Source organism: Triturus cristatus, chromosome 5_2, assembly GCF_964204655.1.
Source record: "Triturus cristatus chromosome 5_2, aTriCri1.1, whole genome shotgun sequence".
NCBI classification, from domain to species: domain Eukaryota; kingdom Metazoa; phylum Chordata; class Amphibia; order Caudata; family Salamandridae; genus Triturus; species Triturus cristatus.
Genome location: NC_140588.1, coordinates 538,641,661 through 538,655,019, shown reverse-complemented (window position 1 = coordinate 538,655,019; position 13,359 = coordinate 538,641,661). Strand labels below are relative to the sequence as shown.

Here is a 13,359-nt window from a genome sequence, read left to right as displayed (position 1 = left end):
CCAATTTATGATGAAGTTGGATTTTAAATTACAATTCTGAAAATGACACATTTAGAAAGTTGCCATTTTTCTTGTCTCAGCCATTTGGTGCCTGCTGCCTGTCTCTGGTCACATAACTGGGTGTCGTTTACAAATAGGCTTTGTGAATTCCTCTTAGACAGCCACACACAGTGGGAGTTTAGGTGTGGCTGGATGGACCATCACTGGCAGGATGGGAGGAAGAAGCTGGGCCCGGCCTCACTTACACCTGAATAGTCTGTGTCCTCTCTCCACACAAAGGGCTTAACAACCCTGCATTCCCAGCTTGGAGCCAGGGCAGGAGAGGCAGGGAATTCCATGCACGTCAAAGACACTGTCTAAAAGCCTCTCCCACCTTCCAGAACCAGGACACCAGTGTATATAAAAAGGACCTCAAACACCACCACTTCAGTATACTTCATGATCTGTGAATACTCTGCCAGCAAGACCGACCACGCTGCTGTTTCAAAGGCTGCCACTTTGCTGGACTGCTTCTCAACAAGGAACTACTGTTCTGCTGTGCTGACCTGCTGCCCTCTTGACTCAGGAAGAAGAACTGGACCTGCAGCTCCATCTTGAACCCAGGACCCCAGAGTGATTCAAGGGACTAGTCTGCTGGCCTCCTGATCTGAGTGTGAGGCTCCCCAACAACCCCTAAACCCTTAAGTGAAATTCTGACCCCAAGAGGTGCCTATCGCGTCCTGGACCCTTGGTATGGCTACTGAGATCTTAAATTCATGCTTTTGGGCTCTTTGAGACCACAAATGGGCCAATTTCCACGAAAGTGGACCACTCGCACCGAAATTCAGCGTGAGCAGTAGCAAGCCAGTCTCTTCGCACAGCAGTATCGTCAACCTGCAGGGACCTGCCAAAGCAAGGCTCCAGCCTGTCCATCTGCTACGCCTGGCCTTTTCTTCACGCCATGCCGACTGCTGCCCGCAATGCTCTCCTTGCTCCTGGCGACCTTCCACGTGAACGGGACTTTTAGCACAAAGCTTGAGAAGGTAAATCTTCAGCGGCACTAATCTGGGACTGTATTCAACCAACGCTCCAACACGCTGATAGGACTAGCAGAGTGCGGCCAATCGGATTTTTGCTCCATTGCGGTCAGCCTGAACGTTTGACTTTAACCTGGACCAGCACGACCAGATAGCTGCGGTTGGTGCTCTATGATTTTAGGAGCTATATTGTAGTTTACTCTTTAAAAATTAATAACTGCGGTTCTACTTATTGGATTTTCGTTGTTTTGTTCTGGTTTTATTTATTAAATGTTGCTCTATTTTTTCTAACCTTGTGTGGGATCTATTTGTGTGGTGTTTTCATTGTTTTATTGTTTGAAGTGGTGCATCCAAGTTACGTCTGACTGCTCTGTGCCAAGCTAGCAGAGGGTGAGCACAGGTTAATTTGGGGTTTGCTTGTGCCGTATCCTGACTAGGATTGTGGTTGCTGCTTGAACAGGGCTCACACCCCAGTCAGCCAATAATCAAATTTCCAAGAGATAGCAATCACAATTCTTATATTAACCATTAACTTAACCTTTCTGTGTGGTATTTTAAATATTTTGTTAACATATTTTTCCTCAAAACGTGATCACTCATCTGATCGCTTGCCAAATGCATTTTGCAGTGCATTGCATTTTAACTTCTTCAGTGCTAAGTCACTTAACGATCAGACTCTGTGTTTGATTTTGTGACCGTTGCAAGAGATGGTGTTTAGTTTTAAGACCAAACATGGCCTTCAGTTCTAGGACATATGGCATGGTTTATGTTTTGGTGCCTGATTTTTCTATGTTTTAAATACCATAGCGTTCTCTGCAACATGTTTTCCTATCACCATCATCATCCATGCAGTGTATTGCATTTGGCTTCAGCCACAGGAAAAATAGTACAAACTGCAGTTTGTAATTTTTTAAAACTGCTTTGTTGTAACTACCACCCTTTATTTTTTGTAATGAATGCACCTTTTCATACATTTATAGTTGATTTTCTGCTCTGGTTGTTGCAACCAGAATGTTTCTAACAAAGAGAGAGGGACCCCTACACCAAGGGAGAGGGGTGCCAAGCAAGACCGTAGTCAAAAAAGAAGAACCTCCCTTGGATATGTATATACCTGTCAATCATACAACACACAAAACTTTACTTTAAAAAGTAGCAGGGTAAGAACCGGCATCAACGAAGCAAACAAACAAGCTACTAGATCATTGGTTTATTAAAATTAGTCACATAAGTCTCACAAAAAAGCGAGCAGTTGTACACATCCGTTAAGAAACAATTGTTAGACAATTTATCAAAATACACAAAAAGATAAAAAATCTATTAAAATTGTACATATAATTCAATGACATATAGTGTAATAACACCACAACAATAATCCTCACTGTCAATATACAATAAAGAATTGATAAAAACTAGAAAATTGGGAAAAGGGAGAAGAACAGGAAACTTATTCCTACTTCCAAAGGGAGAATCACTTAATCAAGGACTGAGTAGTTGTGACCCTGGTAGCATTTGATTACATTATACATTTCGCACAACCCTTATTGTCACAGATTATATCCGATTTCCCTTTAATAGAGCATCGACGCCTTTCGGTAGGCCACAAGTAACGGCCAACACCTTCCTCAGGATTGTTTGCTGATCCCAATATTAATAATTAGAAAATCTGAAAAAAATGTACAACAAAAATAACATAAGTGACTACCCATATTGCACACCTGAGACATTATTTGATATACTTCATTGACCACGATTCAGCCCATGCTAAAAAGACAGTTCTATTTCAAACCATACATCCACTCTTTCACACCGCACTATGTAGCTACATAGTGCTTGTTGACAATTGAAAAAAGCTTATTCCCCATAAATGGAGTCATAAAGCCAATCGTTCATAATATTTAGAACTGAATCGCTATGGGAGGATAACCTCTCTCACTCGGAGGTTATATGTGTATAGTATTGTATACATAATGGCATTACGAAATTGAAATTTCGCCATTATGTAGGTCATTCGACCACAGTTCTTATCATATTTCGTCCCCTGCTCGACATAAAGGCTACAGCAGCACTACAATTTTGCTCAGTTAGCCAAGGGACTTCATCACACCAAGTACATCTCATTTGAAGGGTTTAGGAAGTTACCTTAAGGTTTTCTGTGCTTAGCATAAATCAAGGCCCGCAAGCTGGTGATCCATAGATAGATTCATGGACATTAATCACATGAAATTCTGTTACCTAGCATAGATAAACAGATATATGTTTTTCATTCAACCATAACAAAAAGGCATGGCTCCCTATCTATTAGGTCCAACTACAGTTATAGCACACCCTAGGTCCTATATTTACCATTCAATTCTTTTAATACAGCCAGGTGGAATATACACACTTCCTAGGCTGTAGGTATTCTAATTATGGAAAGTCTTCGGTCTCTCTCCAATGAGATATCTGAAACAGAGCAGAAATATCTATTACTAGCCATAATGCCCCTCACACCTTAGCTGTTTCTAACTAAATCTATGTCCCGATCGGCTAGACACGCTCAATTTGCCATATACACGGAGCTATACTTACGAGAATTACTACTGCTGTTGGCTTCACTCAGCACCGTGAGACTGCATCCAAACCATACTGTTCTTGGCTATATATAAGGAAACAATCATGCATTACTAATAGCTCAACCAAGAATTACTTATTGAGACTACACTGTAGCGCTGCCTGCATTAAAATGGCGGCTCTGAATAACGACTCCCGGTATACGAGCATCCTCCAAACCTGCCACTGATAAGTTCCCTCGATAATGATAGGTACCTTATTGTTCGTTCTCTAGCACTCTCAAAGCGTGGTGAGGATAGCGGGTTCCAAAGGCACTAAGATCCTGTACGTCCCTATGGCGAAAAAACAAGGAGCAAAGATCGAGTAGCAAGCCCCAAAATGACCAAAGACGCGATCTACTCTTTGCCGCTATCTATTTACGTACCTTAATAGGGCTCTGTACTGACCGCAAAGGGGGATTCCTTCAAATGTGTTGAACATAGAGTCCAACAAAAAACCGGCTTAAGTATCACCTAGTAATTGCCGGCACCGGAACTAGAGATTATCCTTCCGGGGCAAGAAAAAGGCCAAATAGAACCTGATATAACAAATCAACACAGTGGCCGCCATCTTAACACTATTACATTAGTACTGAAGTTAAGCAGTTTAACTCGTTATTTCTTTATATTAACGGAACACTGCTCTCTCAAAGTAATTGTGAGATACTGCCAGAATGTTGCCTGGTTTCAGATGTTGCTTTGCATCTCATCCAATCCATATAATTTATCCATGATTGAGAAGTTCGCTCCACGAGGTTGACCAGATTTCTGTGGCACACTCTCGTTCCATTGGTCATTCAATTAGATTACTTCCATTTTAATTGGACTATCTTATGATAATTTGAGTCCCGGTTCGTAATACATTATATCATTTTTTGTTGCTGTGGGTTTACTCTAAATGTACCCATGGTGAGGGAGCTGAAAAAGCAAAGTGGTATCTTGGTTGGGGGATATCGCACTTTTCAGTATTCTTTGCATGTTCCAGATACCACCCTTGTGCATTGGGAACGAGGATGCATTGGGAACGAGGAAATGAAAACTGCAGTTCTTCTGCCTAGAATATATTTGGTAGGGAAAAGGGTGAAAGAAGGTGGCAGACAAGGCTTTTAAGACCCACAGAGGAGTGAGATGGCAACAACAATCTTATGGTGATACTGTCAGGCAGCACAGCTAAGATTCCTAATGAAATGGACGAGAAAGGGAACTGACAAAGTTCATGATTGACCACACCTAGTGCATGATTGACCACACTTTATCTAATGAGGAACAATTGGAAGTACCATGGCTGAAGAAATTATATAGATATATATCCAATCATAAAATCCATGATGACAACCTGGGACTAGGTGGGGTACAAAAACAGCTTGCTATATTTTGCTTCCCGTATCACCTTGCTATGGGGCAGTCCTGAGACTTCTTCCTAAAGTGATCAGCAAAAAGGTCTAAGCTTGGAACGAAGGGGCATGTTGTATCATCAGGTGCTTGTTTCATGAAGGAGAACTGAAGTAATTCATGCAAACGACGGACGATTTAGACTTGAAGAGAGTGAATACTCCAATTACCAACAAGTGGGGCATTGGGTCATGCACTCAAAAAACTGGGTGACAAGCTGATTGACAACTCTTGAGAGCTAGAAGGGAGCACATCAAAACACCCCTTTCCTACTATTTATAGACTTTTCAAATGGATTGAGAGTACCATGCTAAGGGCTTGGGAAAAAGAATAGGAATACCATTTCATGAGAGGAACTCATGATGCAAGCAAAACACTGTGCAACACATGCTAGAAGTAGGGAGACCCTGCATGCCAGAAAACAAGCAGCACAAGATGGGCACAGTCCGATCAGAGCCCTACTAGAGCGAATGTAGGTAAACTGGACCCTTTTCTTAGATTTTATGGTCCTACCCCCAAGATCCAACAGTACTGGGAGGGATACTCTGAAGCCTACTGAAGATATGAGAGGGTCCACTTTAGGCCGCTGCCCAGATATAAACTACTAGCAGAATAAATATAGCTCTTACACATGACGAAGGGCAAAATGATTTCCCACCTAGTCCTTCCAGCAGGCAAACACTGTTGGCACAGTGGGGAGCACAGTTAGTCCCAACAAGTGACCTATGCCTTCACAAGGTGTGGTGGATCCTGACAATAGAGGACACTGTTCGAAATGGCAGAGGAGAGGAAAGAATGTTTCAAAATCAGTGGCAGCCTGTAATCAATTATATGGTGAGATACATCTGAGAACTGTAGTGTCCCTGCCATCAGTTGGTACTGAACATTCTGGAACTAGCACTATTGTACCTTGGACCACAGGTGAATTTCTGACCCCAAGAGGTGCCTATCAGGTTCTGGACCCTTGGTATGGCTCCTTAGCTCTTAAATTCATGCTTTTAGGCTCTTTGAGACCACAAATGGGCCAATTTCCACGAAACTGGACCACTCGCACCGAAATTCAGCGTGAGCAGTCGCAAGTCAGTCTGTTCGCACAGCAGTATCATCAACCTGGCTCTATACGGAGGAGCAGGAATGGTGATGGATGGTCATAAGAGGCTGTAAGATGGCCTAAAACATATGTAGAGATCTTACTTGCGGCCAGAGTATATTCCCAACCTGGAACAACATTTAAAAGGGAAGGGGCTGAGGCAATTGTTTGCAGATATTATTGTTAAAACCCAATATAATATTGAAACATACATTTACCCTAGGTCATGGCATTTAATTTATCCTCAGCATGCCAGTTCAACAGTGGTGGTGCCATTGTTAGCAGACTTTCAGCAGTCTGTTATCTTTCCTTTTCAATCATGTTATCAAGGGCTTAAATTTGGCCAGTAAGAAGTATTTTCTTTTGTCGGGTAAATCCTATGTAATTGGATCCGAGTCCAATTTCACCCATTGAGACCACTCTTTCTAATCAGATATGGATCATTATTTGAACCAGATTCTGGATAAAGACAAAGCTTCATAGTTAAAGACAGAACTCTTAGACTGGAGCCAGGTCTGCTGCTTTGTTTGGGTTGACGGATTATTTCTTGAATTCTAAGTGATAATGCTGGGCTTACCTCTGAATACTATTGACTCTATAGAGATCCCTCATAAAGGCATCAACATGGATCAACAGTCCACATCTTAACCTTCCAGAGATGCACGTCCATATATTCTATTTTTGGAGGCGAGGCAAAGCGGATTAAAAGGCACTGAAGCCATTTTAGCATAGAGAAATGAGAAGGCTTTATTACTCCATGGTCTTCACCCCAACTGAAAGCTGTCGGATTAAGGGGAGGTTTTGTGACACCGCCAGGCCTGCGAAGAGTGAATCTATTTGTAAATTATTAACATTTAAAATGTGCACCATGGTTTAGAGTGGGTTTTATACTCCTACCTGAAGATTATAAACTCCTAAACATCCTTCTATGAAACAGCATTTGAAGTCCGAGTCGTACACTTTCGTTCAGCCTCTGGTCTGTCCCTGGAATGAACATCACAGTGACCTATATAAAGTGTCTAGTAGGGGCAGCTTGAAACTCTAACTGACTTTCAGAAGGATGTTTGCCATGACTTAATACTAAACCAATACAAACCAGTGCCTGTACATTAAAACCACCATCAGTACTTGCGGAGCAATATTGAACACACAACTACTATTTCTGTAGGTTTAAAGTCCAATGTCTAAACAAGAAAGGTTATTTACAGAAGTGTACAGCTTGTTGTCGTAGAGCGTGCTCTGTGTCTTGTTCTTCTTCAGCTTGATAGTGAAGCATATTGTTCTGCAAACCTATAGAGATGGATGTACTTCTTCAGTGGTGCCAAAGCCACATCCGTCGTCCAAGCTGCTAACGGCACACAGTTTTGTTCTAACTGTTATGGTGGCATTGGGAGGATTGCCAGCTGCCACATGTCCTCTTTACCACACGTTTTTCTTAATTTGAAGTGGTGTTCGATTGTTTTGCACTTGGGTGGAAGAGGTAATTTATTTCCCTACATAACAAGTTATATTGGATGCATGAAAGAAAAACATGCATCACCATACTTGAATATTTCTACTTCTGAAAGGATTCTGTGCTATTATCCACATAAGAGAGGTCGGATAAACACAAACAACACAACAGTAATGTTTTACATAAATAAGTACTTTTATTGTAGAAAATCTTAAAGATATCCTTCTGGATCTCTGTGACACACATTACCAAATGAGACACACTTCATAATCCTGGTTAAATAGCTCACAGGTTCTTATCCAGCATTTTCTACCTTTTGTTGGTGGGGAGAATTATGATTCTGATCTAAAATGACACCAAGAGTGATGAACAATATTGCATACATTTAGATTCAGCACACCGTGTCTGGGCTTTACACTACTTAGATCTCTGTTCATCAGCAAGCATATCTATTCAGTGATGTGAGTGGCTGAGTAGCTTTCAAGTGAGGAATACATTAAAAGGCATGGTACACTTTTCAGAAGGATGGTTGCAACTTGTCTTTCTTCTCTGGCAGTTAGCTGTATCCTCTTAGCAATTTCATTCACAGCTTTCTAAAGGCTGTTTGATGCCTCCAAAAAGGTTGGCCTTCTGGAAGAGAAGCTGAAGCCGATTTATCAGTAAGATTGGCAAATATGTACAAGAAAAGCAACAATCTCTGAAGACAATGAGAGTAAGTACTGTTTAAGCGGGTACACATAGATTGATTGCAGGCCTTTTAAAAGACCCTAGCTGTATTGCTTGATGCCATTTCAGGTATGGCTCTCCAGGTGCACTTGGGTTTGAGGGTGGTTGATGGTGAACATTGGCAGTTTTCTGTGGGATGATGATGTTCCGTGAGATGCCGATGGTACTCTTTGGATGAGTGTGCTCCAAAAACCATACTAGGTTGGAGAGTTCTATCATCAAGAAAGGGAGTTTCCAATCCGTTCTCCTTGCAGGGTGACCTTTTGCAGCTCCTGTCAGGAACTGGTAAACCCGAATCTCTCGACTCTTAATGTGTAAATGTTGGTCCCTCCCAAACGTCCTGGAAGCTTGCTGGCACCTCTCTTAGTATGGGAGGGTTGAAGAGTTATGGAGCTTTTGAAGTTCTGAAAGGTAAATTTCTCAGGTATGCCTGTCTTGTAGGTTTCTGCATCTCTGCTTCCCTTCCCTTGAATGTACCACAATCAAAATATCAAGCAGTGTCAGTTTGTTTATTTAATCCATGTTTGCTTATGGCTTAATTTCTTGACCTCAACCAAATGACTGGTGGTGTATCTATGCATCTATGACCGTAGAGGTTGGATTTGCTCTCCATATACTTCTCTCCCATAGAGCAACCCCGCATAAGACAAAAAACCTATTGTCTTTTAAAATAATTTTCACTTCAAACAATGAAGTCAATTTTTTGATGGTCTGGTGGCATTCTTAGGCCTAAATTTGTTTTATCTTGCTATTGCTATATTAGGTTAGGTACGTATTTCCCTAAAATGCAAAGAACCCTGCAACATTTGTTCTTAGTCTGTTAGTGTTAACAAAAGAGCTGTGATTTCTCCTCGCCAGCCTGAGTGACCAGCTTGGTGATCATATGTGGGTGAGAGAGGAAGTGTGGGCAGTGTTGGCATGAGCATACCCTGTACTGAATTCTGGTTTCATAGTCGTTTTCAAAGTGTTTTGGATCCACATACTGATTGCAGACTCCCGATTGTATCCTAGGAGATTCCATTAGCTTTAGAAAGAACATATATCAATAGGTACACTATTTCTCTTAGTCAATTTGAAGAATAATCGAAATTAAAAGTTGAATTGTATAGAAATTGGTAAAAAGAAAGCAAGCTGTTGTGTTCGGTGTGATTTGTAAAAGGATGAGACACATTTTAAATTTAAATATTCTAATAAAGTATTTGCCACAATTTACTGTTTGAAATGTAATCGATTAAAATCAACAGATACATTAAGGTGCTCTAGAAGGGCATTCTGCCACATTTTACCATTCATTTCTGAATCTTCACATTTTTTAGCACACAAAATATTTTTTTTCTCTAGGTACATGTTCATAGGTGGGACCAATTTTGGCTACTGGAATGGTAAGAAATGTTACACTTTATGTAATGAATTTGATTGTGTAAATTATCATTTACTGTGTATGCTTCCATGTACATGGATGGCTCCCAAAATGACTACTACTTGGAAGGATGGGTAATGCACGTTCAATATTTTTTGTCAAAATCGGGACTGGACTAAATATAGTTATCTCAGCTGAAATGCATCTAAAATGAATTTATTTACAATGGGTAAACAAAAATTAAATGCCCATCATGCGAAAGCCCTCAAAAACCAATGAAGACCATAAATTATAGCTTCTTCCACAATTATGTATTTAGAAATACTTGTTCGTTTTTAAATTCACAACTACTCCTAGCACTAAGCATAGCATGGTAAAATGGGTATTCTAATAGCAGCGTGGACTCGCTATTAAATTGTGTTGGATTCATTCCATATCTATACCACATAAATGTACATGTATTTTTGCCTCAAACGCAATCTGCCCATTTTAAACAAAATATACAAATCCAATAAGTCAAGCTCATTACAAATATAACAACTCAGTGCAAAGAGCTCGAAATAGGTTGCTGGTGACTCTGTGGACACGGTTTAACACTCACCTATCATACTCTGTGGATGCTGGCAAAATTACCTTTTTAGCTATTTAGCACCTTGTGTATGGATCCCATGCAAAAACATCTTCAGAAAGAGACCATTGTAGCAGTATTTCATTTATCAGCATTCATTTTAAACTGGGACTGGAAAAAAATCTTCAGTTCTAGGAGGAGTTGATAATTATACAATTTTAAATGGCCACCTCTCATTCACCCTGTATTTCAGTTCCATCTAAAGCAACCAGGAGCGTTCCAAAGTACACCGACTGGAGGCGGTCCAAAACAGGATGTTCCTGCTTTTATAAAGTTTTTTCTGACACATTATTTTGTGAATTGCAATGTTGTAAATTTATTTTCATATTCAACAGTTAAACATAAATTTGTTTTATTCGCCTGCAATGTGTAAAGAAATTAATTTAACCCAATATTTCTCTAAGTTAGTGCTTTATTCTCAAACAGCACATCTCGGAAACAGGAGAGGCAAATCTTGCTAATTATTTCTGAGCTGTACTATCTGAAAATAAAGCTCTAACTCACAGACTTTTTGGGCTAAGTGCATACACTCTATCACCTCAAGGTGCTTAAAACAGGCCCTCGGCTCTGCATCAAAAAAGCCATAATTATTCAGCCGCTTTTAGAAGCACAGCATTCCTAATGGGGAAACTGAGTCATTAGGAAAGATTCCTTTAGCCATAGCAGTACATTTTGTGATTGAAGAAAAATTCCAGGAGTGAAAAGTAGACCATCATTTTGGTGAACAATCAACTCACTTTCTTTACAGAGTTTTATATAGCGCAAACTTGACCCGAATCGGGTATCAGAGCGCTTTACATAGCACTAGTTGCATTACATGAGGACACATTAATTTTCTGTTAGGCACGGGGAGATTAAGTGATTTGCCCAAAATCACAGGATGTTCAATGTCCTTGCCGAGACTTGAACCCAGTTCCCCAGATTCAATGTCGACTGCCCTAGCCGTTAGGCCAACTCCTCTCACTTGAAAAGAACTCTGAAATATCGGAGGCCTGTCTGATTCTGCAAAGATTGTTGCAACACTCAGGGCCTGATTCCGATGTTTGCGGTCGGACCGCCAACAGCCCGTCAGTGGCAGTCCGACTGCCGACAGCACTTCAGTCCGACTGCCGTAGTATGATGCTGGCAGTTGGTCCCACAGCCGTCAGATGTGACACAACTGCCTCTGCCAGGATCATAGATCCCGATGATGCGGCAGTCAGAGGAGCGTCCCAGAATGGCGGTGGTGCCGAGGCAGGCACTACCGTCGGGATTACAGTATCCCTTTCTGCCAGCCTTTTCATGTTGTTGCAAAAGGATTTGGAGGCCCCAAACAAAGCCCCCGGCTGTCGTGGGCCAATTACAAGTGGCCCCGGGGGCACATGTAGTGCCCTTACTCACCTCCGTGTGCCAAGCACGACATTGTGCATGGCACATGGTGCACGGACGTGCTGCGACCCTTTTTTAATGGCTGTAGCATCCCCCCGCCGTAATACCGCCGACTTTCCAACCGCCAGCCCAGTGGTCATATTGAAATACAGTAGTCAGACCGCTGCATGCCCGTTGGGCGGTCTACAGAATGCTGAAATAGCAGCCAGGAATCTGACTGCTTGACATCAGAAACAGGCCCTTAGTCTTTCTCACTGCATAGTGAGAACATGGAAGACAAAATATAGAGATGATAGCTGACACATCATTATTAATGACAGTAATCAATTGTTTTTACGAAAAGCCTGCAACCAATATTTATTTATACCAAATTCACCCAGTTCTATCTGTACGTAGAGCCAATTATTTTACTCTGCACAGTAGTTTAGTAATGAATTTGATGTGTTCCTAGCTCCTTGCAGGCAATGGACATTGCCAGTCAATACCATTTGCACTGGTAAACCGAGGTGGCCTTACACAATGCTTTTTTTTCATAGAAGGGACAAGTCCTCTGCCCACACCCTGGCAGCCAGAAAGTCGGTGTTCCACAGCCGCTGGCTCCAGCCAGGACAGGGTTGAACTTCATTCTGCTTACACCAAGGCAAAGGCTAATTCTCCCTCTGGTCTGATGACTGCACTGCCCTCTGGTCTGATGACTGCACTGCCCTCCGACAGGAGGGTCCTGTTGTCATCCATTGTTGACCGGTGCTTTGTTAATGTATTTCCTATCTGGAAGCTCTGCTAATACAGCTGCACCATTAATGTGGGGCTTCTCGTATCGTCTGTGATATTGAGCCTTCATTATGAGGAGCCTGGTATTCCCAATCTGGTCAGTAATGGATTACCACAACTCGTATCTTTTTGGAAATTTCATATACTTTACTGTGTGGACAATTTCACCATGGTATTCCTGGAGGACTTTATCCTCATGAAATAATACCTGGAATTTTGGGGTCATGTGCATAAACACCAATTCCTGCATGTTACTACCCATCCAACAGAGGGCATAGGGAATCAACTTGCAATTTCACGCTTAACGTGAGACCCCCTATTACAGATATCCATGGTATTGGTAGCACCAATTGCAGAACTACCTCCCCGCTACTCTGGGCCTCTCATAACTGGAGCATGAGCCTTTTAAAGTTGTTCCTAGTGCCACACTGCCTCACCAAGAATACTAGCCTGTTTTTTTCCCCTAAATCTTCTTTAAGATCTGCACCTATTGCCCAGAACTGAGTGCATTTAGCCTATATGTTTCTTGAGGCAAAAGATGGCAATATGACAATCATGTCCACAACGCTACATATCAGCATCGCATTGTTTGACCAAGTCAAGTTGGCAGGCGTGGCTGCTCCTATATTAAATGTGTGCGTCAGTTCCTGATTCTTTGAACAAAGCCTAATCAAGCATACATTGTTACGTGTAACACTCCTCACTGGACGTGTCTCCACAATATACAATGGCTAGCTTATTCAGTACTGGCTTTTTAAATTAGTAGTCTCAGATGTAGAAGATCGGCTACCCTAGCTGTTTGCTAACATTCCTTACAAACATTGTAATGGAAGCTGACCAACATGCCAGTACAAGCCAACTCGTGGAACCCTCAGAATGGCATTAGAAATACAAAAGCATATATACTTTCCCCAAATCTGCAACTGCGCAGCATCTATGAGTGCATGTTTAAGAACAAGCAATGGGA

At 41.6% G+C, this 13,359-nt stretch overlaps 1 protein-coding gene across 1 annotated transcript in view; it reads left to right on the top strand.

Moving 5' to 3' along the window:
- Nucleotides 1–13,359, top strand: part of GLB1 (galactosidase beta 1) — a 260,256-nt gene that overhangs the window by 90,224 nt on the left and 156,673 nt on the right. Inside the window, exon 9 of the mRNA XM_085607619.1 lies at nucleotides 9,607–9,647. Within this exon, the coding sequence (XP_085463745.1) occupies nucleotides 9,607–9,647 (41 nt within the window). The remainder of the gene's footprint in view (nucleotides 1–9,606; nucleotides 9,648–13,359) is intronic.